Source organism: Halichoerus grypus, chromosome 2, assembly GCF_964656455.1.
Source record: "Halichoerus grypus chromosome 2, mHalGry1.hap1.1, whole genome shotgun sequence".
Classification (NCBI taxonomy): Eukaryota; Metazoa; Chordata; class Mammalia; order Carnivora; family Phocidae; genus Halichoerus; species Halichoerus grypus.
This window is the reverse complement of record NC_135713.1, coordinates 151,835,899-151,860,230: the sequence shown is the minus strand read 5'-3', so window position 1 is coordinate 151,860,230 and position 24,332 is coordinate 151,835,899. Positions and strand designations below refer to the sequence as shown.

The 24,332-nt window shown below is 61.1% G+C and overlaps 5 protein-coding genes across 11 annotated transcripts in view; 4 read left to right on the top strand and 1 right to left on the bottom strand.

Moving 5' to 3' along the window:
• Positions 1-1,878, top strand: part of CTDNEP1 (CTD nuclear envelope phosphatase 1) — a 5,754-nt gene extending 3,876 nt beyond the window's left edge. Inside the window, 5 exon segments of the mRNA XM_078066356.1 lie at positions 6-59; positions 284-328; positions 331-397; positions 825-909; positions 1,211-1,878. Of these exon segments, the coding sequence (XP_077922482.1) occupies positions 6-59; positions 284-328; positions 331-397; positions 825-909; positions 1,211-1,271 (312 nt within the window). The 3' untranslated portion in view covers positions 1,272-1,878.
• A 1,127-nt stretch (positions 1,879-3,005) lies between these two features.
• Positions 3,006-5,064, top strand: GABARAP (GABA type A receptor-associated protein). Its single transcript, XM_036066279.2, has 4 exons — positions 3,006-3,207; positions 3,775-3,853; positions 3,984-4,102; positions 4,568-5,064. Exons 1-4 carry the CDS (start codon positions 3,118-3,120, stop codon positions 4,631-4,633), a joined length of 354 nt encoding a protein of 117 aa, XP_035922172.1. The 5' UTR covers positions 3,006-3,117; the 3' UTR covers positions 4,634-5,064.
• An 881-nt stretch (positions 5,065-5,945) lies between these two features.
• On the top strand, positions 5,946-10,280 carry PHF23 (PHD finger protein 23). 3 transcript variants are annotated; one of them, XM_036066278.2, is made up of 5 exons: positions 5,946-6,181; positions 7,756-7,787; positions 7,943-8,035; positions 8,538-9,375; positions 9,477-10,280. In XM_036066278.2, exons 1-5 carry the CDS (start codon positions 6,148-6,150, stop codon positions 9,689-9,691), a joined length of 1,212 nt encoding a protein of 403 aa, XP_035922171.1. In that variant the 5' UTR covers positions 5,946-6,147; the 3' UTR covers positions 9,692-10,280. The 3 variants fall into 3 exon arrangements, with proteins under 3 accessions (XP_035922171.1, XP_035922170.1, XP_035922169.1); XM_036066277.2 differs by lacking the exon at positions 5,946-6,181 and adding an exon at positions 7,111-7,168; XM_036066276.2 differs by lacking the exon at positions 5,946-6,181 and adding an exon at positions 7,111-7,198.
• A 516-nt stretch (positions 10,281-10,796) lies between these two features.
• DVL2 (dishevelled segment polarity protein 2) lies at positions 10,797-18,184 on the top strand. Of its 4 annotated transcripts, none has more exons than XM_036066268.2 (15): positions 10,797-11,243; positions 13,405-13,474; positions 13,763-13,908; positions 14,026-14,123; positions 14,249-14,384; positions 14,494-14,584; positions 14,728-14,797; positions 14,872-15,011; positions 15,089-15,165; positions 15,698-15,765; positions 15,897-16,043; positions 16,155-16,286; positions 16,423-16,602; positions 16,909-17,124; positions 17,240-18,184. In XM_036066268.2, the coding sequence occupies exons 1-15, from the start codon at positions 11,050-11,052 to the stop codon at positions 17,683-17,685; spliced, it is 2,211 nt and encodes a 736-aa protein (XP_035922161.1). In that variant the 5' UTR covers positions 10,797-11,049; the 3' UTR covers positions 17,686-18,184. The 4 variants fall into 4 exon arrangements, with proteins under 4 accessions (XP_035922161.1, XP_035922160.1, XP_035922163.1 ...); XM_036066267.2 differs by having other exon boundaries at positions 14,026-14,135; XM_036066270.2 differs by having other exon boundaries at positions 10,798-11,243; positions 15,915-16,043.
• Positions 18,120-23,516, bottom strand: ACADVL (acyl-CoA dehydrogenase very long chain). Of its 2 annotated transcripts, XM_036066272.2 has the most exons (20): positions 23,358-23,516; positions 23,196-23,271; positions 22,864-22,929; positions 22,703-22,775; positions 22,549-22,613; positions 22,304-22,438; positions 21,713-21,857; positions 21,326-21,455; positions 21,095-21,220; positions 20,537-20,735; positions 20,257-20,361; positions 19,749-19,835; positions 19,602-19,664; positions 19,400-19,501; positions 19,231-19,328; positions 19,074-19,146; positions 18,907-18,979; positions 18,745-18,817; positions 18,556-18,631; positions 18,120-18,481 (listed from the first exon to the last, which is right to left on the bottom strand). In XM_036066272.2, exons 1-20 carry the CDS (start codon positions 23,417-23,419, stop codon positions 18,341-18,343), a joined length of 1,968 nt encoding a protein of 655 aa, XP_035922165.2. In that variant the 5' UTR covers positions 23,420-23,516; the 3' UTR covers positions 18,120-18,340. The 2 variants fall into 2 exon arrangements, with proteins under 2 accessions (XP_035922165.2, XP_035922166.2); XM_036066273.2 differs by lacking the exon at positions 22,864-22,929.
• Between the last annotated feature and the right edge of the window lie 816 nt (positions 23,517-24,332).

The window sequence follows — 24,332 nt, the reverse complement described above, 5'->3', positions numbered from 1 at the left end:
CTGTGGCAGATAAGCTGGATAACAGCAGGAGTATTCTCAAGAGGAGATACTATAGACAGGTAAGGGCTGCCCTGCGGCACGAAGAGGAAGCTTGGGAGGCAGGCCACCAGGGAGGGATCTGAGTTTGAGGCAGCTGCCCTGGAATGGGACCCTCTGGGGGGTGAGGGGAGGCGTATCGCATGACCCCCGTGGTGGGAGTTGGCTGCCCGTGGGCATCGCTGGGACCGGGCTGTGGTCACAGGGACGAGTCTCCTCTTGATGCCCAGCTCGCCCTACCTTCCAGCACTGCACTTTGGAACTGGGCAGCTACATCAAGGACCTCTCTGTGGGTCCCACAGCGACCTCTCCAGCATCGTGATCCTGGATAACTCCCCAGGGGCTTACAGGAGCCACCCAGGTATGGGAGAAGGTGGCGGGTCCTGGCAGGACCAGGAAGTTCTGAGGAGGGATTCTGAAAGCCTGGAGCTGGGATGCCTGGTTTACCGTGGGTCAGGATGCAAGGTGTTTCTCTTTCATGTGAGACATTCTCCTCCTCCCACGTCCATTTCGTAGATCACATTTCCGACTAAATTTGCTTCAGGTGAAGCACAGTGGTAATGAATTTGCCTAGGAGCTTCACGCTAACATGAAGTACGGTGACTAAAAGTTGATTTTATTTTGGAGGATGAATCCGGAAGGTTTTACTTAGGTTGCTGGGTTTGGGTGGGTCGGGGAGAGGAACATATTTTAAAGTAACGATCCCCATCCCCAAATAAAAGAAAAATCAGACTGTCTGTTTGTTGAACTCTCTTTTTTCTCATGGCATTTATTTTTACCCGCCCTAGACAACGCCATCCCCATCAAATCGTGGTTCAGTGACCCCAGCGACACCGCCCTTCTCAACTTGCTTCCGATGCTGGATGCGCTCAGGTAAGGGAAGTTAGACACTTAGATTTCTGAGGAAAGGAGGTGGGGGATCCCACGAGGGAATAAAAGTGTGTCCTGTTTGACTTATTTATCTCTTTTCCCTAAGAACTTAGCATTTGAACCCAGGCCTTCTTAGAGTAAAGCTCATCACTTTTAGCCAGTGGGTTTTTGGGCAAACCGGACCTCTGTTTCATGTCAAAGTGGTGATCATTTCCGCCCCACATCTCCAATGAGGCCACCTACGACTAGTGTTGTGAGGATATCAACCGTAAGGACTCTACCAATTCCAGTTCTTTTGTCCCAGGTTCACCGCTGACGTTCGTTCTGTGCTGAGCCGAAACCTTCACCAACACAGGCTCTGGTGACAGCTGCTCTCCCCCCACCTGAGCCGGGGTGGGGGGGACGGGGGTGAGCCCTCGCGGTGCCGTCTGCTGCCCTGTCCAGCGGTGAGGACTGTGTGGGCAGGGTCTGCCCCTCCCGTCCCTCTCTGCCCTGGGAGCCCTGCACTCCCCGTGGAGTCTGGATGGACACGTGGGCCGGACTCTGAAGCAGCCTCACTCGAACGTCGAGTTCGTGCTCCCTGGAAACCCCAGACTGGGACATAAGCGGAGGCCTAGGAGAGCCGAAACTGTCTGGTGGAGAGACAGGACCGGCCAGAATGACACACAGATGTTCGGTAATCCGGGAGGCTCAAAGAAAAGCCAAGCTAGCTTTGTTGTGATTTGATTTTTTAAAAACTCTTGTACAAAACTGATCTAATTCTTCACTCCAAGGGCTGGGTTGTGGGTGGGAAACTGGGATTTTTTGGGCCACTGGATTTTCCCCAAACTTGTCCCTTCCCTCCCCGCCCCCCACTTATCCCTCTATTTTCCCTTCTTCCTAGATTCCCTTAGACCTGTAACCAGCTCTCTCTCTCTCTCTTTTTTTTCCTTCCTCTCTTTTAAACCATGCATTATAACTTTGGAAACCAAAGCTGCCCTAGGTCCTTCTCTCTGGGTTGGGAAATGAGGGGAGGAGCCTTTGTTCACATCCACCCTGTCCCCTGAGCAGAGGGGAGAGACCGTGGCAGGAGGGGCAGGCGGGCTGAGCGTCGGGGAGAGATGCTGCTGGCTTTGGGGGAAGGAGCAGGGAACCTCGACCTCAGGTGCTTTGGTGGGAAGGGTCTCAGCCACGGGATGGGTGCCCTGCTGGGGAGTGAAGGGACAGCCGTGTGTCCCGAGGGAACCTGAGCGGCAGGGCAGTAGGACACAGCGGTGCGAAGGGAGGAGAAAGCTGGGCCACAAACCGGAGGGGCGGGACTTCGCCGGGGGACCGACGTGGACAGGGCAGGCGGCCGCCGCCGCAGGGCGCCCCAGCCCTCCCGGGCTGCGCCCGCCTCCCCGCCGGCTCCGCCCCTGCCCCGCCCCCGGCGCCCCCTCCCTCCCCGCGGCCGGCTCTACTTCCCGCGGCCGCCACGTGACGCTCCGCCCTTCTCCGAGATCACATGATTTTTCGCAGCACGGCGGTGAGAGTGTTCCTCCGCGCTGACGTAGTCCCTATCTTTCGGACCTCCTCTCCGGTCCCTATTGGTCCACTCCTCCTCGGAACCTAAGCGTTCTCTACGTTTCTCCGAATATGTATTTCTTTTCTGCCCTCCTTCCTTTCCGGACACCCGGCTCCTCCGTTTGGGCACTACTTTGTTTTGGTGTCAGCTGCCGCCTTCGGCGTACCAACGCGTTTCGTGAATAGCTATCCTTATAATTATCTCTACCTTCCCCCGCCCCCTTCATCTCGTTTCCGAAAAGAACTTTCGGAAAACCAAGCCTCAAATTATAATTAGCAGCTTCTAGCCCTTTTGGTTTCCAGCTTGGTGGGGGGAGGTCGGAACGTGGGTTTTCAGTTATTTTCGACCATAGCACAAGCCAACCACCTTCGCTACGTCGCCTGCGTAGCCCACAAATTGATTCCAAAGCGATTACGTAGACGGCGTGAGGGGGGCGGTCAGTAGGTGGTGCTACGCCGGCTGCGTCCGGGCCGCTGCGCTAGTGGCGTAACGTAGCAGGCGGGGCGGCCCCGGACGGTCGGGGGCGGGGTTGGTGAATAGGGAAGTGGCGCAAATCCCGGGATCGCTCCGCTGAGTCCGCCCGCGCGTCGCCGCCGTCGCCGCCGCCCCCCGTCCCGGCCCCCCCGGGTTCCCTCAGCCCAGCCCGGTCCAGCCCGGTTCCCGGGAGGATGAAGTTCGTGTATAAAGAGGAGCATCCGTTCGAGAAACGCCGCTCTGAGGGCGAGAAGATCCGAAAGAAATACCCGGACCGGGTTCCGGTGAGGACAGTAGCCAGGGCCGAGGGCGCGGGGCGCTGGCGCTGACGCCACAGCCCGGGGTTGGGGTCCGGCCGGGCAGCGTGGGCATCGGGCTGTCGGCCGTGGCGGGGTTGGGAGCGGCCCGAAGCTGCTGTGGCTGGGACCCGCGGTTGAGTGGAGCTGGGCAGCGGCGGAGCGGGGGGTGAGGGGACGTGGATGGCAGAGAGAGACGTGGGGAGTGGTGTGGGAGGCTGCAGGGAGTTTGACAGTGTGAGCTTCACATGGCCATCCCCCCCCCCAGCTAGCTGGGGTTTTGAGGTGGACGCTCTGGTCGGCCCAGTCGAGTCATCCCTGCCTGATTAAGAGACTTGTTTATTATGACGCCCTACTTAGGGATCCTGGATGTTTAGGCGAGTCCTACGCAGTGGGGTCAGGATCTCTACTCGAGGCTGCACCGCGTGTTCCCAGACAAAGAAAAATGAGTCGAATGGGCTTGGGTGCTAAGAATTTTGTTTCTTGAGTTCTTGACAGGTGTAATGGTGGGGCTGTCCACCCAGTGTTTCCTAATTTTCATCTTCTCTTTATCAGGTGATAGTAGAAAAGGCTCCCAAAGCTCGGATAGGAGACCTGGACAAAAAGAAGTACCTGGTGCCTTCTGATCTCACAGGTGGGGACGTGTCCGGGTACCCAGGTTTGCTTCCTGCGGTGGGAGTGCAGTCTCTGTGGGAAGAGGCTCCACACAGGGACTGTTGTTTTGAGGCCATTTGGGACTTTATCGTACCTTGTCTCTTTGGCAGTTGGTCAGTTCTACTTCTTGATCCGGAAGCGAATTCATCTCCGAGCTGAGGATGCCTTGTTTTTCTTCGTCAACAATGTCATTCCACCCACCAGTGCCACAATGGGTCAGCTCTACCAGGTGAGGGCTCAGGGCTTTGGAGAGGTGTTGGAAGAGCTTGAGAGGAAGAGAGTTTCAGGTCAGCAGTTCTCGGACTAGCTGGCTTGTGTAGCTCTCAATTTTATCTTTGGCCTCAAGATTTTGGGGTAGTTGGTTTGGACAAGGGGTTGAAGGTTTGGACAAGGGCAGTAGGAGTAGAGAGGGGGGAGGGAACAGTGGAGCTCAGTTCTGACCCTCAGTCTTCTCCAGTTTCCCCTCCTCCCAGAGCAGCAGAGAACAGTTTGAGGTCTTTTTGCCCAGGACTGTTGCTAGGGCTAATACTACTTGGCTGCTAAGGCCTGGAACAAGTGAGGGAGTGAGTCAGGGCATGAGTGTTTGGGGGCTCTTCAGAAAAAAGGGCTTTTGAAGAATGGGTCTGGGCAATGGGTGGTTCAAGGAACTACAGCCCAGATGTCTGAGTCCCATCATTTTCTGCCTCTGCCCCAGGAACACCATGAAGAAGACTTCTTTCTATACATCGCCTACAGTGATGAAAGTGTCTACGGTCTGTGAAGCTGCTCCCCCTGAGGTGGGGGGTCCCGTTCTACAAAGAGAGAGGTGGCCCCCCCTTCCTTGACCTACTCCTCCTCGGGGCTCAACCACCACCTCCCTTCTTCAGGACCTGCACTTCCTAATGTTTGAGGCTCTCTTCCAGCCCCTCTTAGCAGGAGGGCTCGTGGGGGAGGTGACCTCTTGGACCTCTCCTTTCTCCCCTTTCTCTTACCACCTTTCCCACTCTGCTTTAGACTTCTCGATTGTCAATCTGTCACATCCAGCAATTGTTTTGGTTTCTGTTCCCTTTCTAACTGCCCAAGGGGCTCAGAACCCCAACATTCCCTTCCTTTCACTACTTTCTTTTTTGGGGGTAGATGGAAGGGACTGAAATTGTGGGGGGAAGGTAGGAGGCACATCAATAAAGAGGAAACCACCAAGCTGAACTGGAATTTGCTTTGTGTTGCTTCCTGCCCTCTTTCTTTTTAGTTGTCCTCTGGTGGGGAAAGTGGAGGTTGGAGGGGTAGTAATATGTTTTGGTTCATTCTGTTGATGTTGGGATTTTCCTTGCGCAAAAAAAAAAAAAAAAAAAAAAAAGTTTTTGTTGCGATGGAATACTCCGAGTGTCTTTTCGTGAAACTTTATAGACGTGTGTATTGGGTCCCGATGTAAAAAATACAGTGGTTTGTTTTGTTTTACCTTGGGTTCCTGGGGAGAAAGTTTGAAAGTACCTGCTTTAGAGAAGTGCATCCAAGTTTGTAATGGCCTTTGGATTAAGGAAGAGATTTTCGTGCGTGGGAACTGGTCAGAGGACTCTGTCCTCGGTTGCATCTCACTTGGCCAGACTTTGTGGCGGTGGGTAGAATTCAAGGGAGGGAGAAGACGGGGAGGAGGGAGCCATTATCATCGGGAGAACTTCATCCCCCAGCAACCCCTTCTCCGTCTGGCCGGAAGTGGGGCGGTCCCCCGCGGGGAGAAAGAAGCCGCAGAATGAGGCAGTATGGTGGCCGAGAGTTCTAATCCCTTCTTTTCCTTCTTTCTTAGTCCCGCCCAGCCTACATTTCCCAGGAGCCTGCGCGCGCTCTTCCGCTCTACCCTCCGCTCCCAATCTCCCCGCCACTCCCCGGGGGAGGGGAGCGGTTTAGTGCGCCTGCGCTCTTCCTTGGCTTGCTGGGAACTGAAGTTCCGGAGGCCTATGCAGTCCCCTTTCCGCTGCCACCGGGCGGACTACAAGCCCCTTCATGCATTGCGCGTCGGCGCCCGCGAAGGGCGGAGGGAGAGAGGAGGAGGGAGGGAGGAGAGAGGAGGAGGAGGGAGCAGGCGGCCGGCGGCGCGGGGGGAGGGGGCCCGGTCCGGGAGTGCGGGAGGCAGGGGTAGAGGGAGGTGGCGGCAGCGGCTAGCGGACTCGAGTCATAACCGGGCCGAGGCAGACACCTCTGTGGAGCGAGGCAGTAGGAGCACCGAGCACCGGAGGCGGCACCGGGATCCCCGGCTCAGGGGAGGGGGGCGCCGGACCGGGAGGAGGGGAGGGGGCGATGCTGGAAGCCATGGCGGAGCCCAGTCCCGAAGGTGAGCTCTCGACCGGCACGGAGCGCTGAGCCGGTGGGGGGCGGGGGAGGAATCAATTGGCAAACTTGGAGGTCGAGCCCCGGAGCCCAGCGGGGGAGCGCGGGGAGGGGGTCGGGGGTCGGGGGCCTGCCCCTGGAGGTGGGAGAGCGACGAGTTGAGAGATCTTGGTGAAAGAGGAGTGGGAGACTGGGCTGGGGGTAGTTGGAGATCAGACACCGTGAATGTGTGTGGGGGGGTGGGGAGTGGGAGCCGGAGCCCCGGAGCTCCGGGGGTTAGGGGCCGTAAGGGCCTCCAGCACGTTGGGGCCCTGAGGCTGGGAGGCTGGGGGAATCTGGGAGCCGGAGAGTTGTTGAGGAGGGAGGATGTAGAAGAGGACTGAGTGAGGAGCCCTGTAGTTCGCCGAGGTGGGGGAGTTTGTGGCGGTGGAGCTATGGGTAGTTGCCGCCGGAGATAGCCCGGTGATTGTTGGAGGGGTGGGCAGATAGTTGTGGGGAGAAGAGGGGGTCTGGGTATTGTCTGCGGTAGAGAGACCTGTACAGGGCGGGTAGTTGTGGGGAGAGAGAGCTGGGGAGCGAGGAGAGGCGGGTAGTTGTAGGGGCGGTGGGGCGGGGTGTGGGGGGGTTGAGACCGGCGAGTTGCGGGGGGGGGGTGTTGGTCGGCGAGGGCTAGAGCCTGGGAGTTGCGGAGGGTGAGGGGGGCAGCGGCGGCAGCAGCGGGGGTTGCCGTAGAGAGAGAGAGTAGCCGGTGGGCGGGGGGGGGGCTAGAGTTTAGGGGTCCGCAGCCTAGTCACTTGGTGGTGAGTACGGGGGCGGAGGGGGGGGCGGCGGCCGGAGGGCTCGGAACTGGGCCCGGGGGCCCGGCGGGGAGCCCGAGGAGCTCGAGACGGGGAGGGGCCAAAGCCCCGGATGGGGGCGGAGGGACGGCGAAATTGTGGGGAGCGCGGTATGGGGGGGGCAGGTGGGGCCGCGTCCGGGTTAGAGCTCTCTGGTCTGTCCCAGCCGCGAAGTGGCGTTGGATGTGTGTGCCTGTGTGTGTTTAGGGTGGGGGTGAGGGGCGCGCCGGGCCTCGTGCTCGAGTAGAAGGGGCCGGAGGGCGGGGAGCGGTTCAGCGTGGTCATCCTGGACCCTGGGGGCCGGCGGGCTGCGTGTGCGGTCTCGGAGGGCCCCGGGCGGTAGATCGCGACCGGGTAGGAACTCGGGGCACCGGGCGCGTGTGAAGGACAGGGGCAGGCGGCCGCCCGAGCTCGGTCCGGGGAGCGGTATGGCGGGGTGGGGCGCCAAGAGATCGAGTAGACTGGAGTCTAGAGAAACCGTGAATTGGGGGGGCGGGGCGCCAGGCCTCCGGTGGGGGGAAGGGGAGCGCTATAGCGAGGCCTAAGAGGGCGCCGCGCCCTGGCTCCGCCCCTCGCAGGGCGGAAGGGGGAGCAGGGGCGGGTCCAGCACAGCTGGGGACCTGCTGGCCTGGCTGGGGGACCTGAGGGAAGAGGGGTTCGCTCGGGACCTCCGAGATTTAGAGGTGGGGTTTCGCACAGATTCTTTGCTGGTGCCTTGACTCAGCTTTTATTGCTTTCACAGATCCACCTCCGACCCTGAAGCCAGAAACTCAGGTGAGCTTTCCCTTACCTTTGCAGCCTAGTATTACTGCCGGATGCCCTCCCCCTCCCCTCTTTCCTTCTCTGGCCTTTTCTAGATCCCTCACTCAGGGGAGTATACCTTCGGGAATGCCCCTCTTCAATTCCTTGCGATACATGTTTCCTTTCAGCCACCAGAGAAGCGTCGGAGAACAATTGAGGATTTCAACAAATTCTGCAGTTTTGTTTTGGCCTATGCCGGTTACATCCCCCCTAGCAAAGAGGTAGGGTCTGGAGGACGGCCAGCTTGACGGTGGGATCCTAGGCCGTAGAGGGGTGTGGAGCAAAAGGGATTGCGGTACTTTATAGGAGAAACCTATCAGATGTGATGGGGAAGAGCAGGGAAATTGGAAACTGGTGGGAATACTAGTCCCTTGGGGTGGCTTGAGCAGCAGTGAATGGCCTGGGGGTGTTCATGGAAGGGCTTCTCAATGCACTGGAGGAAAAGAGACATAAAGAAATAGGGCTCTGGTCTGGGGGAGACAGTGCTGTGAGGCAGGCGGGGCTGGGGAGATGGCCAGAACCTGAGGACAGGGGCAACAGGGAAGTTTGCAAGAGGAGGTGCTGAGGGGAATCGGGGAGGGGACAATTCTGAGTGTAGTGATTTTTGGGTGGTCTGGGCAGGATATATCCGGGTAGATCTTGTCCCTGGTTTTCAAGCTGGGTTCGTAGAGGGGCTGGGATACCACCGGGCCGCCTGCTGACCCTGGTCTGTCCCCTTTCAAGGAAAGTGACTGGCCAGCCTCTGGCTCCAGCTCTCCATTGCGTGGCGAGAGCGCGGCCGACAGTGACGGCTGGGACTCGGCCCCCTCAGACCTCCGAACCATCCAGACCTTTGTTAAGAAAGCAAAATCATCCAAGAGAAGGGCGGCTCAAGCAGGTCCCACTCAGCCAGGACCCCCGAGGTCCACTTTTTCTCGTCTGCAGGCCCCTGACAGTGCAACCCTGCTTGAGAAGATGAAGCTCAAGGACTCTCTCTTTGATCTAGATGGGCCCAAAATGGCATCTCCACTGTCCCCAACATCCCTGACCCATGCCTCCCGGCCCCCTGCTGCTCTCACCCCAGTACCCCTTTCCCAGGGGGACCTCTCCCAACCTCCTCGAAAGAAGGACCGAAAGAACCGAAAGTTGGGGCCAGGAGGGGGGGCTGGCTTTGGGGCGCTTCGGAGGCCTCGGCCAGCTCCTGGGGATGGGGAAAAGAGGTCTCGAATTAAAAAAAGCAAGAAACGGAAGTTGAAAAAGGCAGATCGGGGGGATAGACTCCCACCTCCTGGGCCTCCCCGGGCACCCCCCAGTGATACAGACTCTGAAGAGGAGGAGGAAGAAGAGGAAGAGGAGGAGGAGGAAGACATGGCAGCAGTGGTAGGGGGTGAAGCCCCAGCCCCTGTGCTGCCAACACCCCCCGAGGCTCCTAGGCCCCCTGCTGCAGTGCACCCTGAAGGAGCCCCTCCCACTGACAGCGAGAGCAAGGAAGTGGGCAGCACTGAAACGAGCCAAGATGGAGACGCCAGCTCGAGTGAAGGCGAGATGCGGGTCATGGATGAGGACATCATGGTAGAATCAGGTGAGAGGTCTGGGGCTGCCCAGGGTTAGCTGGAGGACGGGCTTGGGCTGTTGCGGACCCAAGTGCTCAGGCAGAACACCAACCAAACCTTCTTTCCCCAGGTGATGACTCATGGGACCTGATCACATGTTACTGCCGAAAGCCCTTTGCAGGGCGGCCCATGATTGAGTGCAGCCTGTGTGGGACCTGGATCCACCTCTCCTGTGCTAAGATCAAGAAGACCAACGTCCCTGACTTCTTTTACTGCCAGAAATGCAAGGAACTGCGGCCAGAGGCCCGGCGGTTAGGGGGGCCTCCCAAATCTGGAGAGCCCTGACACCGCCGTCTCCAGGCTGGGACTTCCAAATGACAACGTGACTTGGGAACTGAGCCTCAGGGTCCTCAGCCTATCCCCTGGAGCTTGGATTATTGTCCCACTTCAAGGCAGGAATTCCCAAGGGAGGCTGGTTTGGGAATGAATGGCTCACGTTCCAACCTTAACCTTTCCTTCCCACCTTGTGGACTTGAACATGGACCCATTACAGTTGGGGGTGGGAGGCTGTCTGGGTCCCTAGACACTTAATCTCTGTCCCTTAGACCTGCCGCCCCTCACTTTCTGGGCCAGGGTTGGAGCTGGGGTGGAATGGGACAGTTGTCTATAAAACTCTAGTGTAAATAGAGCACTCCCCTTCCTCATCTTTTCTTTTATCTCCCCATTTATTCTACACCGGTTGTATTTTTAATTTTGGACTTCCCCTTTCGGGCAGGGCAGCTCAGAGGTGGAGTACCAACCAGGGTCTGGCCGAGGGAGGAAGGAAAACAGAAAGGTGACGATCCGCTCGCTCACCTCTTTTGTTTTTAATAATATTGGCCAGCTGTTTGTACAGACAGCCTGCGTGTTGTAAATAAAGCAGAGTGGGCTCTTTTGTGTTTATAGCCCTCACTGACTGTCCTGCTTAGGAGGGAGGCGGTGGACAGGCCGGCCAGAAGACTGAAGCCCACCTCCAGAGTCCGAGCGGAAAACCACCCGGCTCTGCACCTCCTCCCGCCCCGCCCCCCCAGCCTCGCGGCCTCAGTTGGCTTGCCCCCGGCCCAGGACCCCCACCGCCCCCAGCCTGTCCCCCAACACGCACTGCTCCAGGGGGATCAGCGTTGCTTCGAGCCCCGCGCCTGGGTGGAGCAGAGCGGGGTGGGAGCCGGCCGCCAGCCCCCTAGGGCCGGGGCCAGCTTCGCCGGGGTACTCGGAGGACGCGGGTGGGGACACATTTGGGGGCGGGGCCGTTGAGGGTTGGGAGACCGTTGCTGAAAGCAACGATCACGTGGCGGGGGCGCTGGGGAGGAGCCGCGGCGGTCACGTGACCGCGGGGAGTCACGTGACGGGGCGGACCGACCCGGGCCACGTGACATGAGGAGAGGTGGGCGGGGTGCTGAAGGGCGCCCGCGACGTCGGCGGCGGTGGCGCGCGGCGGCGACGGTGGCGCGCGGCGGCGGCTGCGGGATCCGCGGCATCGGGTCGAGCTCCACGGCCCGCGCCCCCTTTCCGTCGACCGCCACCCCGCTGACCCCTCCGCACCTCTCCTGCGCCGGCCGGTCCTGTCCACGCTCGCGCGGCGGGGTGCGCGTGTGCGCAGGCGCGGCGGGGGCGCTTCGCCCCGTTGGGTGGGCGGCAGAGCCCGGGAGCGCGCGGGCGAGACCATGGCGGGCAGCGGCGCGGGGGGCGGCGGTGTCGGGGAGACCAAGGTGATATACCACCTGGATGAAGAAGAGACTCCCTACCTGGTGAAGATCCCCGTTCCCGCCGAGCGCATCACCCTCGGCGATTTCAAGAGCGTCCTGCAGCGGCCCGCGGGCGCTAAGTACTTTTTCAAGTCTATGGATCAGGATTTCGGGTGAGCGCGAGGCCTAGGTTGGAACCGATGGTGGCCGCGCTGGGGTGGATTGGGCACTGTGGAGGGGCACAGGTCTGCTCTGGGCCATGCTGGCGTTTTCTGGGCTCTAGAGCAGCAGACTGTATTATGCTGGCCTTAGATTGGGTATCCCAGGATGGGCAAGGTTATGCTTGGGCAGATTGAGGCGCATGGAGCTGTAGAACGACGCAGCGGGCTGTGCTAAACCAGATTAGGGAAGATTAGGCTATACTGGAATAGAGTGGGGCGCACTGGTTGATTTGGGGGTAATCTGGGTGGTCTGGTGCATTCGGAGCAGTCCTGTAGCACACGGGCTCTGAGGGGTGTTGTGGAATCTCCTGGTGTGGATTGAGCTGGGTCGGGGTACCTGGGGATATTCTGGGCTAGAGTACAGCAGATGGGATTGTTTGGGGACATTCTGGTCCGTCCGAACGCAGAGAATGGTGTATTGGGATGTTCTAGGCTGCTTTGGAGTAGATTGGGCTATCCTGGAAAAACTTCGGTGGTTCTGGTCTCTACTGGGTGGGATTGGTTGATCTTAGTTTCTGCTGGGGCCTAGTTTTTATGGAGACACTCTGTAGAGGGGGCAGACCCGGCTTTTGGGGGCTCTGCCAGTGTAGACAGCTGTATTGGGATAATGTCTATATTGGTACAGACAGCTGCATGACGGGACACTCTAGGCTGTTGCTAGAACATGTTGGGCTAACCTGGAGTAATTTGGGTCATTCTGGGCTAGACTAGCACTTTGAACAATAAATGTCTTCCTAGTTTTTCAGCCTGAGCTCTCTAGGTAGCCAGCCTCAGCCCTTGAAGGCAGGCTGGATTAGACTGGGACAGTCCGGGGTCTGGGATAGTGGAATGGACTGGCCTCTACTGAGAGATTGATTGTTGGACGTTGGGAAAGTGGGACTGTCTTGGGAGTTACCTGGGAGTTAGATCAAGGTTCTTCTGTTTGTTAGCGGCATAATCCGTGAAATGGACACAGTTTGCGGAAAAATCTTAGTATAGGTAAGCGACGCATGGTGATTTCTTGGTGAGTTGTAATCGCGACTAGTATGAGTCTGACTGGTCTGTAAATGAGATCACTCAGAATAATTTTCCAGGTTAGGCTACGCCGAGGCTGGGTTACGTAGCGAAGAATGCTGCGTTATACTGAGACAGAGTGGTGGTCGTGATCGGGCTGAGTTGCCCCATTGATAACAGATGGGATTAAGTTTTCATGTATCCAGGCTCTTAGAACCATACTAGACTAAAGGGTTAATCAGACAGGCTGTCCTAATTTGGAGGCGAGGATGTGTCTGTGTGAGAGAGAGAGTCTGTTCGGGGTAGAGAGTCTCATAGTTCATATGTTTATTTAACAGATACTTGTTCATGCTCACTAAGCATCAGGTTCCTTGCGGCGTGACCAGGATACAGTGTTCAACAGAATAGGCATCCATGATTTCTCGTGGTGGTTGAGAAGAAGGGGCAAGTCCCATCCATCCCAAGGAACCCGTGGGAGAGATCACCCCAAGGCTGGGCTGCTTAGTGTAGAATTCCGTGCCACATGAGCCACAAGGGAATGGGAAACTGGGCTTCACCTCTCCTTGGGAGTGCTCAGCCTTGTGAGCAAGTACCATTCTTCGGTCTAATGGGTATTTGTACGTGGGGAAAGGTGGCGCATTTGGATAGCTTTCTGAGAGTGAGATAGAGAAAACTAAGGAAAGCATGAGACTACAGACTCCGGACCAAAGGCTTTGGGGACTGGGGATGGCGTGTGAGGAGCAGGGTGGAGGTTGGGGGAGGTGCCAGCAGAGCTCCTAAGGTTAGACAGACATTTGGGGCAGCTGGGGTCACCAGAGGGGATGGGACGGCCTTTGAGATTGGAGTGAGAGGTTTGAATTAGACTCAAGGAAATCTTTGGAGCAGTGTCAAAACCTGAGGATGAGTTGGGGAGAGGAGGAGGAGGAAGGAAAGGGGGTGAATTTGGAAACTCCTAGGTGTGAGAGTGAAGAAGCATTTCAGCGTCAGGGACGAGGACTTGGTCAAGGTGCGGGAAAGTCAACGTCCTCGACCTGGACGAAGATCGGGAGAAGCCTTGAACGGGGGTGCATGTGGGGGGCGCTAGGCCATTCTCACTGGCCTTCATGCTGTCCCTCGGCAGGGTGGTGAAGGAGGAGATTTCGGATGACAACGCCCGCCTGCCCTGCTTCAACGGAAGGGTGGTGTCCTGGGTGAGCGCCCCCGTCCCCCCTGCAGCCGCCGGACTCCTCTGAGCCTCAGTCTGCCCCCTGCCCAGGAGCTGGAGGCCCTGGCTCCTTGCTGCCTCACCGGCTTGGAGAGCCAGCTGGAGCTGCTCAGCCTTCTTCTGGAGCCTCTATTGCTCGCTCCTGCTTTTTCGGTGCTTTCCGCCGGCCGTGGGCTTGCTCAGACCCTGTCCTCTCCCCGAGTCCCTTCCCTTACTCCCACCTCAGATGCCTCCCTTCCTGGTTGAGCCGGGTTCTGTCATTGCATCTTTCCAGCTAGTGTCATCAGATAACCCCCAACCCGAGATGGCTCCCCCAGCCCACGAGCCTCGGCCCGAACTGGCGCCACCCCCCCCACCGTTACCCCCGTTGCCCCCGGAGAGGACCAGCGGCATTGGGGACTCCAGGCCTCCGTCCTTCCAGTGAGTCTTTGGGATTCTTGAGTCCAGGGGAGGGAGGTGAGGAGGGGACTCAAGCCCCTGGGGGGGACAGTTGAGGACTTGAAGCCCTGTCCCCCTGACACGTCTCTGCCCACCCAGCCCTAATGTGTCCAGCAGCCGGGAAAACCTGGAGCCTGAGACCGAGACAGAGTCGGTCGTGTCTGTGCGGCGGGAACGGCCTCGCAGGAGAGACAGCAGTGAGCATGGCGGTGAGGGGGGCAGGCCCCCGAGGGTGCGCCGGGGCTGGGGAGGGCTCGGCCCGAGGCGCGATGAGGGGAAGCAGCCCGAGGCCTGGGCTCCTGAGGTTCCCGTTCGCACGCAGCGGGGGGCCACAGGCCCAGTGGCCCCTCAAGGCTGGAGCGCCACCTGGCTGGCTATGAGAGCTCCTCAACCCTCATGACCAGCGAGCTGGAGAGCACCAGCCTGGGGGACTCAGACGAGGACGACACCATGAGCAGGTACGGCCCCGCCCCTTCGCTTCCCGCCCGCGGCCGCGCCTCCCATCTCTCTGCCGGGCCCCCGCCAACCTCGTCTGCCTGTGAGCTCCCCTTCCCGACCTCCTGACAGGTTCAGCAGCTCCACGGAGCAGAGCAGTGCCTCCCGCCTCCTCAAGCGCCACCGGCGGCGGAGGAAACAGCGGCCGCCGCGCCTGGAGAGGGTGAGGGGCTTGTCGCGGGACAGCTGGACCTTGGAGAAGCTGGGGGCCCGGGCTTAGGGGGCCCGGGGAACAGGAAGTGAGACTCTGGGGCTCGGCCCCGGGTCCTCGGAGGCAGCCCAGCTCCTTCCCCGTATCCCCCACAGGCCTCGTCCTTCAGCAGCGTCACCGACTCCACCATGTCTCTCAACATCATCACCGTCACGCTGAACATGGGTACGAGGGGGCACGGGGGCGGGGGGGTCGCGCGCCGGGCGGGCTTCCCCTGGTCACGTGCGCGCCCTCCGCAGAGAAGTACAACTTCCTGGGCATCTCCATCGTGGGCCAGAGCAACGAGCGGGGCGACGGCGGCATCTACATCGGCTCCATCATGAAGGGAGGTGCCGTGGCGGCCGACGGGCGCATCGAGCCGGGCGACATGCTGCTGCAGGTGGGCTGTCCCGGGGCCGCGGGCGGCGGGGTGTGCGCCCCGGGCAGCCGCCCCTGACCCACCGGCCCGGCTTCCAGGTGAACGACATGAACTTCGAGAACATGAGCAACGACGACGCGGTGCGGGTCCTGCGGGACATTGTGCACAAGCCCGGGTGAGCCGGCGGCCCTGTCCTCTCGTCTGTTGCCCCGGCCCGTGGCCGCGCGGGTCCAGGGAGCGTACGGGGCACAGCCGCGTAATGTGACAGATGCCCACGGGGCGAGGGAATGCCTGCGAGACCCCCACCTGCATGCCTCCGAAGTCCCCTCCCCGCTCTCCCTGGAGGGGACGGCTGTCCTGCCCTTGTCCGTCGCTCAGTATCTGCTCTGCGTGGTCTTACCGCCGTGTGTGGTGTGCGTGCGCATGTCCGTCCCCGTCCCCATCCACGAATGGCGTGGCTTAGCGTCCCTGTTCCCGGACCGGCTCCGGAGGCACCCTGATTGTGTGTTCCCTCGCACGGGTCGGCGGCGTTTCTAGAGTTGTCACTGTCAGTGGGTCCCCTGCGCCAGAGCCTCCCCGCCTCAGCCCTGCAGCCCAGCCCCGTCTGTGGTCTCTGCTCTGTCCTGTCCCTCTGTCCTCTGCCCTCCCAAGGCCCTGCCCCGCCCCCCCGCACCACCCCTGCGTGACTGCTTCCCCCCTCCCCACAGCCCCATCGTGCTGACGGTGGCCAAGTGCTGGGATCCCTCTCCCCAGGCCTATTTCACTCTTCCTCGAAGTGAGTGCTGCGGGGGCAGGAGACTGGGGAGCCGGGGTTGGGCCTCCAGGCAGCAGGAAGGGCTGGAGGAGGGTCAGGGCAGAGGTGGGGTGGGAGTCAGTCAGGGAACGGCAGGGAGATGATCGTCGCAGGGGCCTTCTCTGTCCCAGACGAGCCCATCCAGCCCATCGACCCTGCTGCCTGGGTGTCCCACTCGGCCGCGCTGACCGGCACGTTCCCGGCCTATCCCGGCTCCTCGTCCATGAGCACCATGACGTCGGGGTCCTCTCTGCCTGAGGGTGAGCCCCCAGCCCACCTTACTGTCCCCTCCCTGGAAGGCCTCTCACCGGAGCTGTGCCCGCTGCTGCTTGGCAGTGGGCCCCACCTCGGACCCGTTTCTTCCCGCACAGGCTGTGAAGGCCGGGGTCTTTCCATCCACACGGACATGGCATCTGTGACCAAGGCCATGGCAGCTCCAGAGTCTGGGCTGGAAGTTCGGGACCGCATGTGGCTCAAGATCACCATCCCTAATGCCTTTCTGGGTATGGCTGGGTCCTGGACGGGTGGTATGGGAAGGAGGGGGGGCAGGAGGAGGCCCCAGCTGGGAACGGCGCAGGCAGGGGTGAGGCAGGAGTCCGGGAGGAGAAGCTGAGCGCTTCTCTGCTCGGGTGCTCCCAGGCTCGGACGTGGTCGACTGGCTCTACCATCACGTGGAAGGCTTTCCCGAGCGGCGGGAGGCCCGCAAGTACGCGAGCGGGCTGCTCAAGGCGGGCCTCATCCGGCACACCGTGAACAAGATCACCTTCTCCGAGCAGTGCTATTACGTCTTCGGGGACCTCAGCGGCGGCTGCGAGAGCTGTGAGTCTCTTGTCCCCGCCGCCCCATCCTGCCCCTCCAGCCGCACCCCTAGCCCAGAAACCAGCCGGGGCCGCCTTGGACGGTCGCGCAGCGTGTCCTGTGTCAGGCCCTGCCCTGGCTGACGGCACCTGGCCGTGCTCCGTGGGCGAGCGCGTGGGACCCGTGGCCCTGGGCGAGCTGTGCCCTGGCGGTGGGGGCCCACGGGGAGTTTCCTGTTGGAGGCCCTCGTCTTCGCCCCCCTCGTGGATGGTTCTGGGGAAAGGGCACCTCCGAAGCAGTGATTCTCGCTCCTCTGCTGCGTTCCAGACCTCGTCAGCCTGTCCCTGAACGACGACGGCTCGAGCGGGGCATCAGACCAGGACACCTTGGCCCCTCTGCCCGGGGCCACCCCCTGGCCCCTGCTGCCCACCTTCTCGTACCAGTACCCGGCCCCCCACCCGTACAGCCCCCAGCCGCCGCCCTACCACGAGCTCTCGTCCTACACCTACGGGGGGGGCAGCGCCAGCAGCCAGCACAGCGAGGGTGAGTCACTGTCCCACGCCGGTACCGTGCCTGGGGACGGCCCCCGGGGGGGCGCCGGGGAGGCCGAGGGATGCTGGGTCAGGGCTCAGGTGGCCGCACCCCCCACCCCCCACAGGGAGCCGGAGCAGCGGGTCGACGCGAAGCGATGGGGGGGCAGGGCGCCCAGGGAGGCCTGATGAGCGGGCCCCTGAGTCCAAGTCCGGCAGTGGCAGTGAGTCCGAGCCCTCCAGCCGCGGGGGCAGCCTCCGGCGGGGCGGGGATCCCGGCGGGGCTGACGGGGGCCCTCCCCCTTCCCGGGGCTCGGCAGGGGGTGCTCCCAACCTGCGAGCCCACCCTGGGGTCCATCCCTACGGACCGCCCCCGGGGATGGCCCTCCCCTACAATCCCATGATGGTGGTCATGATGCCCCCGCCTCCACCCCCCGTCCCTCCAGCCGTGCAGCCCCCAGGGGCCCCTCCGGTCAGAGACCTAGGGTCTGTGCCCCCAGAGCTGACAGCGAGCCGCCAAAGCTTCCACATGGCCATGGGCAACCCCAGTGAGTTCTTTGTGGATGTCATGTAGAGCGCACAGGATCTCCTTCCGCGGCCCGTCCTGTCTGGCCCCTGCCGGCCGAGGGGCTTGCCACCGTGACTCACGGGCAGTGCCTGGTCCCTCCCCTGCCCTCGGGGGTGTGTAAGGGACCTTTGGTTATTTTTAGCTTTACTGTTTTTATAAGCCTTTGCGGGGGGGGGGGGGGGGGTTGAAATAGACTTTCGTACATTTTTTGGACTATTTTTTCAGTAGACACTTCCTTTTTTTATATGAAAAATCCCTGTCTCCCGGGTCCCTTCTTCTAACCCCACAATGTGACCTCCTGCTGTGCCCGCCCCGGGCGTTAGCTGTGTCCTGGGCAGGGTGGGGGGCGGGCAGCGGTACGCCTGGAGGAGGAAGGGGGTGGGCACCCTAGCCAACAGTCAGAGGAAGCTGGGGTGTTCGGTATTGGGGGCCCACGTAGCTGCTTTTGTTACTCTATTTATTTAGTCACTTGTATAAAACCAAATAAAGCAATAGGGGCAAACTCCCCACGCCTCTGGCTCCTTTCTTTGGGAGGGAGGCAGGCAGCGAGGCCGTGAGAGCAGCGGGGCCCTGGGCCAGGCCCTCTTTAAGGCAGAACCAGGGCCTGTGGGGGGCGCTGGGCTTGAGAAGGCACGGGCCGGGCCCTGGCGGCGGGCAGCAGTCAGAAGCCCAGGGGGTTGCTGGTGACCATGCCGCCTCGCTCCACCAAGGCCGTGGAGATGCTCTTGAAGTTACGGAACAGCTCCTGTTGTTGCGGGTCAGACTGCAGGGCGGCCATGTTCTCCCGGACCCGGGCTGCCGCCTGGGGACACAGGAGGAGGGGTTCAGGCCCGCGCCTCGCGCCCCCCGCCTGCCCTGGGTAACCCCGAATCTCACCTCGATACACCAGCTGTCACAGAGCATCTTCTCATGCTGGGCTGTAGGGTGGCCCTCGCTCAGGGATCTTGAGGCCCTGGTGCCAAGCAGGAAGGGCAAACAAACCTGGGCCGTGAGCCTGGCCTGGGCACCCCACCCCCCCACCGCTGCTGCCCGGGCCGCCTCCCCCCGCCCCGGCCGCCGCCGCACCTGGACAGAACTACCACCATGGCGTAGAGGTCAATGGCACTGTCGGCCAGACGCTGCAGCACGAACTGTTCATCTGTCAGGTAGACGGGCCGGGGTCGGCGGGTGAAAGGTGGGGGGACTGGGGGGGGAGGGAAAGGAGGGGACGGGGCAGGGCTCACTCACTGACGATCCCCTTTTTGTGTTTTATTAGCTTCGCCTCGACCACAGCGGCAAATTGCTCCAGAGCCTTCACTGTCTGAACAGAGAGGGAAGGCACCAGCGCTCAGAGGGCCCAGCCGCACCTGTCCCCCGACATGGGCTGCCGTCCCCCCCCCCCCCCGACTGCTTACCAGCTCTCCGCTCCGATTCAGCTCCTGGTGGATGACAGCACTGAGACTCAGGCCACTGCCCAGCCCTGCCCGCCTTCGAGGAAGGGGGAATGTGACCGGTTAGTCACCACCCCCCAGCCCGCCCTGGCCCGCCCAGGCCCGGCCCGCTCAGGCTTACCTCCTCAGCTGTTTGCCAGCCTCTCCTAGCAGGAGGCCGGCATTCCCAAAGGGATTTTTTAGAGCGCTACCAAGTCCAGAAAGTTCCTTTCCTTTGTCCTGCGTGGGAGAAGAACCTAACAGTCAGGACGTGCTCTTCTTCCTACTTCCTCCCCCGAGTTCCCTCTTACCATACAGCCCTGCAGAGCCACAAACAGCCGGAGAATGTCGTTGGTCCCCTCGAAGATCCGGAAAATGCGAAGGTCTCGGAGAACGCGCTCTACCCCAGGTTCCTGCCGTGGGGGAAGCCAGAACACACGGCCTTGCTGAGCGGCGCCCGCCCGCCCCTCCTGCTCCCGCGGTGGCCGCCCCAGGCAGAGCGCCATCCCGTACCTTCATGAAGCCCATGCCGCCCATGATCTGGATGCACTCATCGGTCACCTTCCAGGCCGCCTCCTGGGGACCAAGAACCACGTAAGATTGGTCTTGGAGCCAGGCTCCCACCCTGGGCTCTCCCGCCCTATAGGCCGGGGACCTCACCGAGCCAAAGATCTTACTGATGGCGGCCTCGATCTGGAAGTCCGTGGCTCCCTGGTCCATGTTGGCACTCACCATGTAAGCCATGGACTGAGATTGCACGGTTGGGGCGTGGGAAGGAAAAGGATGGTGTCAGACTCACCCCGATCGCCCAGAGCTCCCAAGACCAGGTCTGCCCTACTCCTCGAGGCCCTTGCCTTCACCACCTAGCTCCACCTGTCAGGCACGGGGACATACTTGGTCCCCTGAGCCAGCCCACTGGGGGCTTCTAGGTACTGCACTTGTTTGGAAGGGGAGAAGAGATAGGTCGGGGCGCAGGTGGGATCAGCTTCAGGGACCTCTGAAGAACGACGGCCCTCGCCCTTCTGAGCTGACTACGCCTCCCCGCATCCCCTAGGGCATTGGTGTAAAGCTGGAGACCCACTGCCCCAGGTGCTGCTGGGGGTTGTAGTCCCACCGACTAGGAGGAGGGCCCGGGGCTCCGGGGAGAGGGCTGTGGGCGGACCCTCACCTCAGTCACGTACTGCAGCATAGCCATCCGGGCCAGCTTTTCCTGGATCAGCCCAAAGTTGTGAATTTTCTCCCCAAACTGGGTACGATTAGCAGCATGGTCCACCTGGAGGAGGGCCCGTGTGTCGCAGTGTGGTTCTGTAGTTTCTCCCCGCCAGGAGAGGGACAGGCTGCACAGAGACCCGAGCCCATGGGGAGGGGAGGGACAGGGCCCCACCCCGGGGAAGGGGGGACAGGGCGACTTTGTTTCCGGCCAGCTGGAGCTCAAGCAGGGCACTCACCGCCTTAGCAATGATGCCCCTCATGGTGCCCGCAAGGGCCGCGGCCATGCCGAACCTTCCGTTGTTGAGGATGTGCATGGCAACCTTGAAGCCGCCCCCCACCTCGCCCAGCACATTCTCTGATGGCACCCGTACTCCGTCAAAGTACACCTCTGCTGTGTTCGAGGCCTTGATGCCCATCTTCTTCTCGGGGGGCCCACTGTGACAGGGCAGAGAAGCAGAGGTGTGCTCGGCAGGCTGCCGTGGGGCGGGGGTCACTTTGTGGGAGCCGGGGGGCTACTGCAGCTGCCAGCACGGGAGAAGGTGTAGGCAGCAGGGCCGGCATGCGTGGAGGATGAGGACACCTGCTTCTCTAGCCTACCAGATGCTCGGCTCACTGGGTGCAGGAGCCAGAGCTTTATATTAGTTCCGTGCAGCTTAATCCCAAAGAGAACATGCCATCCAGCTGCTCTGGGTTTTGCACACATCCCCAGGGTGACCTGTGACACCATCTGCCCTGGACTGCAGTGCTGTGCCCCAGCCTGGCTCCGCTTCCGTCTTCTCCCCAAACCCACTCACTGGGTGACACCTCCAAAGCTCCGCTCCACCACGAAAGCTGTGATCTTCTCCTTCACGGCCCCTGTGGCTGCGTCTGTGACTGGTGTCTTGGCAAAGACCGTGAATACATCTGCCAGGCCCCCGTTACTATGGAAAAATGAGGGGCAGTCAGGATGCGGGGGACAGAGCAGTGGGGCCTGAAACTGGGAAGAGGTGGAGAAGAGACAAAGGCGGGGGGCGGGGGAGGATTGCCTGATCCAAATCTTGCTTCCATTGAGGGTATAATATTTCCCACAGGGGCTGGGCACGGCTGAAGTTCGGATGGAGGCTGCGTCGGACCCACTGGAGGGCTCGGTTAGACAGAAAGCAGCTATGGTTTCCCCTGTTGGGGAGAGAGCGCCTTTAAACTGGGTCCCAATGGGCATCAGAGGCCCCTCACTGTCCCCACCCTGCCCACAAGCAGCCTCAACGCTTCTGGCCGTGGTCAGGTTCACGTTTCCCCACCAGCACACTGATGCCTTCCCAGAATCTCCCCCAGCCAACACGCCCAGCTAAGCCATGACCTCCGTACCACCAGCCTCATTTGTACCAAGCCCAGGACACCTCCAATCCCCCCTGGGTCTCCTGGGGCTGCCTCACCAGATGCCAGTTTGGGGAGGTATTTTTCTTTCTGGGCCTTTGTGCCAAAGAGGAGGATGCCTTTGAAGCCGATGCTCTGATGGGCCCCCAGGGTGATGCCCACTCCAAGGTCATGTGTGCCAACGATCTCCACCAAGCGGGCATACTGCGAGAGGAAAGCAGGCCTCCGGGGCTGTTACTGGCTGCCCCGTGGGGGCCTTAGCAGGAAAGTGCGGGCAACAGGGCAGGGCATTCCCACACGGTGACTGGAGAGAGGGAATGTCCCCGTGGCAGAGAGGGACCCTGGTAGGGAGCTTCCTACCCTATTTGTCAGTCCCTCCCATTGGGACTTGTGAACCTAGGTGAGGTCCGTGGCCCTAAGGGACGCACATAGTTCGGTGTTTGGAAAGGTGTACGTCTGGAAACGTTGTTTTGTTGGAACAATGTGTGTGGACTGGTACAGTCACCATCCGAGAGGCCACAAGGGCGGTTACTTCACAAACCTGGATCCTGGGTCAGGTAAGAAAGGAGCTTAATCCACAAAGTTGCAGTAGACTGGGATGCTGGCAACCGGGCGGGGCAGGGGGGTGGGGGGGCGACGACCTCCCTCACCTGCGTGTTGCAGAGGCCCACACCACCCAGTTCACTGGGCACTTGCAGACCAAAGGCCCCCAGCTCCTTGAGGCCCTGCATGGTGGTCTCCTCCACCTTCTCCATCATGTCATTCTTGGCAGGATCGTTCACCTCCTGGAGAAGGCACAGGATGCTGCATCCAGGCTCCTTTTAAGCTGTTCAACACCTTTCCCACCCCATCAGGGACCAAAGCCCTGTATTCCCCCACCCGAGTCATTCCTCACCTCAAAGAAACGGGACACCGGCCCCACCAGCTCTTTGAGAAACTGTGTCTGCTCCTCGTTGAGCACTGTGGGGGGGGGCGGGGAACAGGCTGGTCAGGTCACCGGGCCAGCGAGGGACGCTGCCCCGCCCCACCCAGCTCTGACTACCTCTTACCAGACGGGTAGGGGAACACCTGGTCGGTGGTGAGCTGGCCCTTGAACATCCCCACAGCAAAGGACTTCGATTCCTGCACAGGGAGAAGGCGGTTTCAGGGAGCTGTCTGCTGGGGAGGGTGAACCCCTGGCCTAGCTCCTCCCGGCCTGGAGGCCACATACCGCCTTGGCCTGCTTCTCCCTGGTCGAAGCCTCGGGGGAGGAGGAATTTGACTTCTCCAGAACCGCCTGGGGAAAGGGATAGTTAGCGAGGCCGAGGAAGGGGCTTCCGAAGAGCCAAGGAGAGCCCAGCGGAAGAGCTGGGGGCCGGCGGAGGACGGCTGCGGCGACCTTTCCCCCAGTTCCGACATCAGGGCACCCTGGCCTGCCCTTTCCCCTACTTTCTCGGTGCCAGGCCGGGAGGCAGGTGCCCGGGACGGAGAGGGAGACCCCTGCCGGCGGCGGGGAAGGGGAAGCCGAGGCGGACCCCCCACTCCCAGGCCGCCGTCACTCACCTGAGCGGCCCCGCTGGCATAGCGTCGGCGGGCCGGGCCGGGCGGGGGCTGCCACACGAGCGCACGGGGCCGCGAGCTGGGGGGAGAGGGGGCTCAGTCCTGGCCCGGTCCCCAGACCCGCTGCCACCCGCCCCCGCCCCATCCCTCCTGTCCAGCACGCACCTTTCGACCCCCAACCTCTGCAGCTGCCGCCCCACGCTCGGGGCCATCCGTGCCGCCTGCATCTCCGAACCGCTCCGGCCGCCGCTGACACGAGCGCGGACCTACCGCGGTCGGCCCGTCTGCTCAAGTCTGGCTGCCCCCGTCCTGTCTTGACTCATCGTCCACAATGCACCGGGAGGCGGGTGGGCGGGGCTTCCGGTCTCCCGGGCATGCTGGGAGATGTAGTTCCGGGGCGCCCCCTCGCCCCTGCATTCTGGTTGACCTAGAGCGATCTCCAAACGTCCCCGTCTCCCCCAAACGCCTTCATCGCGCGCGTCCGAACTAGAGTGTAGCCTTCGGAAGGGGTGATGGAATAGGCTGGGGCGGAAGAGGGAGGAGCTTAGGCGACTGCAGCCCGAAGGATGGAGGGTAGACCAAAAGGAGGACTTCCCAGGTGGAGTTGTTAAGGGATAGGTGGGAAGAAAGGAGTGTAAGATAAATGCCAGAGGCAGAAGGAGGGAAAGACAACCCTTCGGGGTCCCTTGTGAAATTCGTCTCCATCAACACGAAGAGGAGGGACATGGTGGGGAGGGGGGACCCAAGCATATTCTTCTGAGACCTAGGAGGTGTCACTAACTTTGGAAACACCTGAATTTTCACAGGAGACCCTGCTCCCCTCCTCAAATTCACTGCCTCCCCTTTAGGGCCTCTGAGATCTTCCTGTACGTCTCTCTGTGCCCTTGTTCCTTCCTAAGACTCTGTGCTCAGGCTAGGCCTCTGACATACTGGATTCTTCCCAGCCTGAGAGGAACTGTAGGAATTCTCATCCCCCCCCCCCCACCCTTCACACACACACCTACTTCTCTACCCCTAGGTCAAGGAATCCCAGGTAATTTATACCTCTGCCCTGCCATCCTTACTGGGGACACACCCAGGAGGAGAGATCTGGGCTCACCTGCCTTTCCTTTGGGGCTGCAGGAGCCTCCTTGGGGGTGG

What these genes read in the sequence shown, in the direction of transcription:
- GABARAP (XM_036066279.2), top strand. Translation starts at nt 3,118, where the DNA reads ATGAAGTTCGTGTATAAAGAGGAGCATCCGTTCGAGAAACGCCGCTCT. An exon ending in GGTGCCTTCTGATCTCACAG is followed by an intron (nt 3,854 to 3,983) that starts GTGGGGACGTGT and finishes TCTCTTTGGCAG; the next exon opens with TTGGTCAGTTCTACTTCTTG. An exon ending in CAATGGGTCAGCTCTACCAG is followed by an intron (nt 4,103 to 4,567) that starts GTGAGGGCTCAG and finishes CCTCTGCCCCAG; the next exon opens with GAACACCATGAAGAAGACTT.
- PHF23 (XM_036066276.2), top strand. Translation starts at nt 7,126, where the DNA reads ATGGGGGGGGCAGGTGGGGCCGCGTCCGGGTTAGAGCTCTCTGGTCTG. An exon ending in GCCGCGAAGTGGCGTTGGAT is followed by an intron (nt 7,199 to 7,755) that starts GTGTGTGCCTGT and finishes TTGCTTTCACAG; the next exon opens with ATCCACCTCCGACCCTGAAG. An exon ending in ACATCCCCCCTAGCAAAGAG is followed by an intron (nt 8,036 to 8,537) that starts GTAGGGTCTGGA and finishes TCCCCTTTCAAG; the next exon opens with GAAAGTGACTGGCCAGCCTC.
- DVL2 (XM_036066267.2), top strand. Translation starts at nt 11,050, where the DNA reads ATGGCGGGCAGCGGCGCGGGGGGCGGCGGTGTCGGGGAGACCAAGGTG. An exon ending in CTATTTCACTCTTCCTCGAA is followed by an intron (nt 15,766 to 15,896) that starts GTGAGTGCTGCG and finishes TGATCGTCGCAG; the next exon opens with GGGCCTTCTCTGTCCCAGAC. An exon ending in GGGGTCCTCTCTGCCTGAGG is followed by an intron (nt 16,044 to 16,154) that starts GTGAGCCCCCAG and finishes CTTCCCGCACAG; the next exon opens with GCTGTGAAGGCCGGGGTCTT.
- ACADVL (XM_036066272.2), bottom strand. Translation starts at nt 23,419, where the DNA reads ATGCAGGCGGCACGGATGGCCCCGAGCGTGGGGCGGCAGCTGCAGAGG. An exon ending in TGCTGCAGTACGTGACTGAG is followed by an intron (nt 19,836 to 20,256) that starts GTGAGGGTCCGC and finishes GTGCAATCTCAG; the next exon opens with TCCATGGCTTACATGGTGAG. An exon ending in GCGGCATGGGCTTCATGAAG is followed by an intron (nt 19,502 to 19,601) that starts GTACGGGATGGC and finishes CCCCCACGGCAG; the next exon opens with GAACCTGGGGTAGAGCGCGT.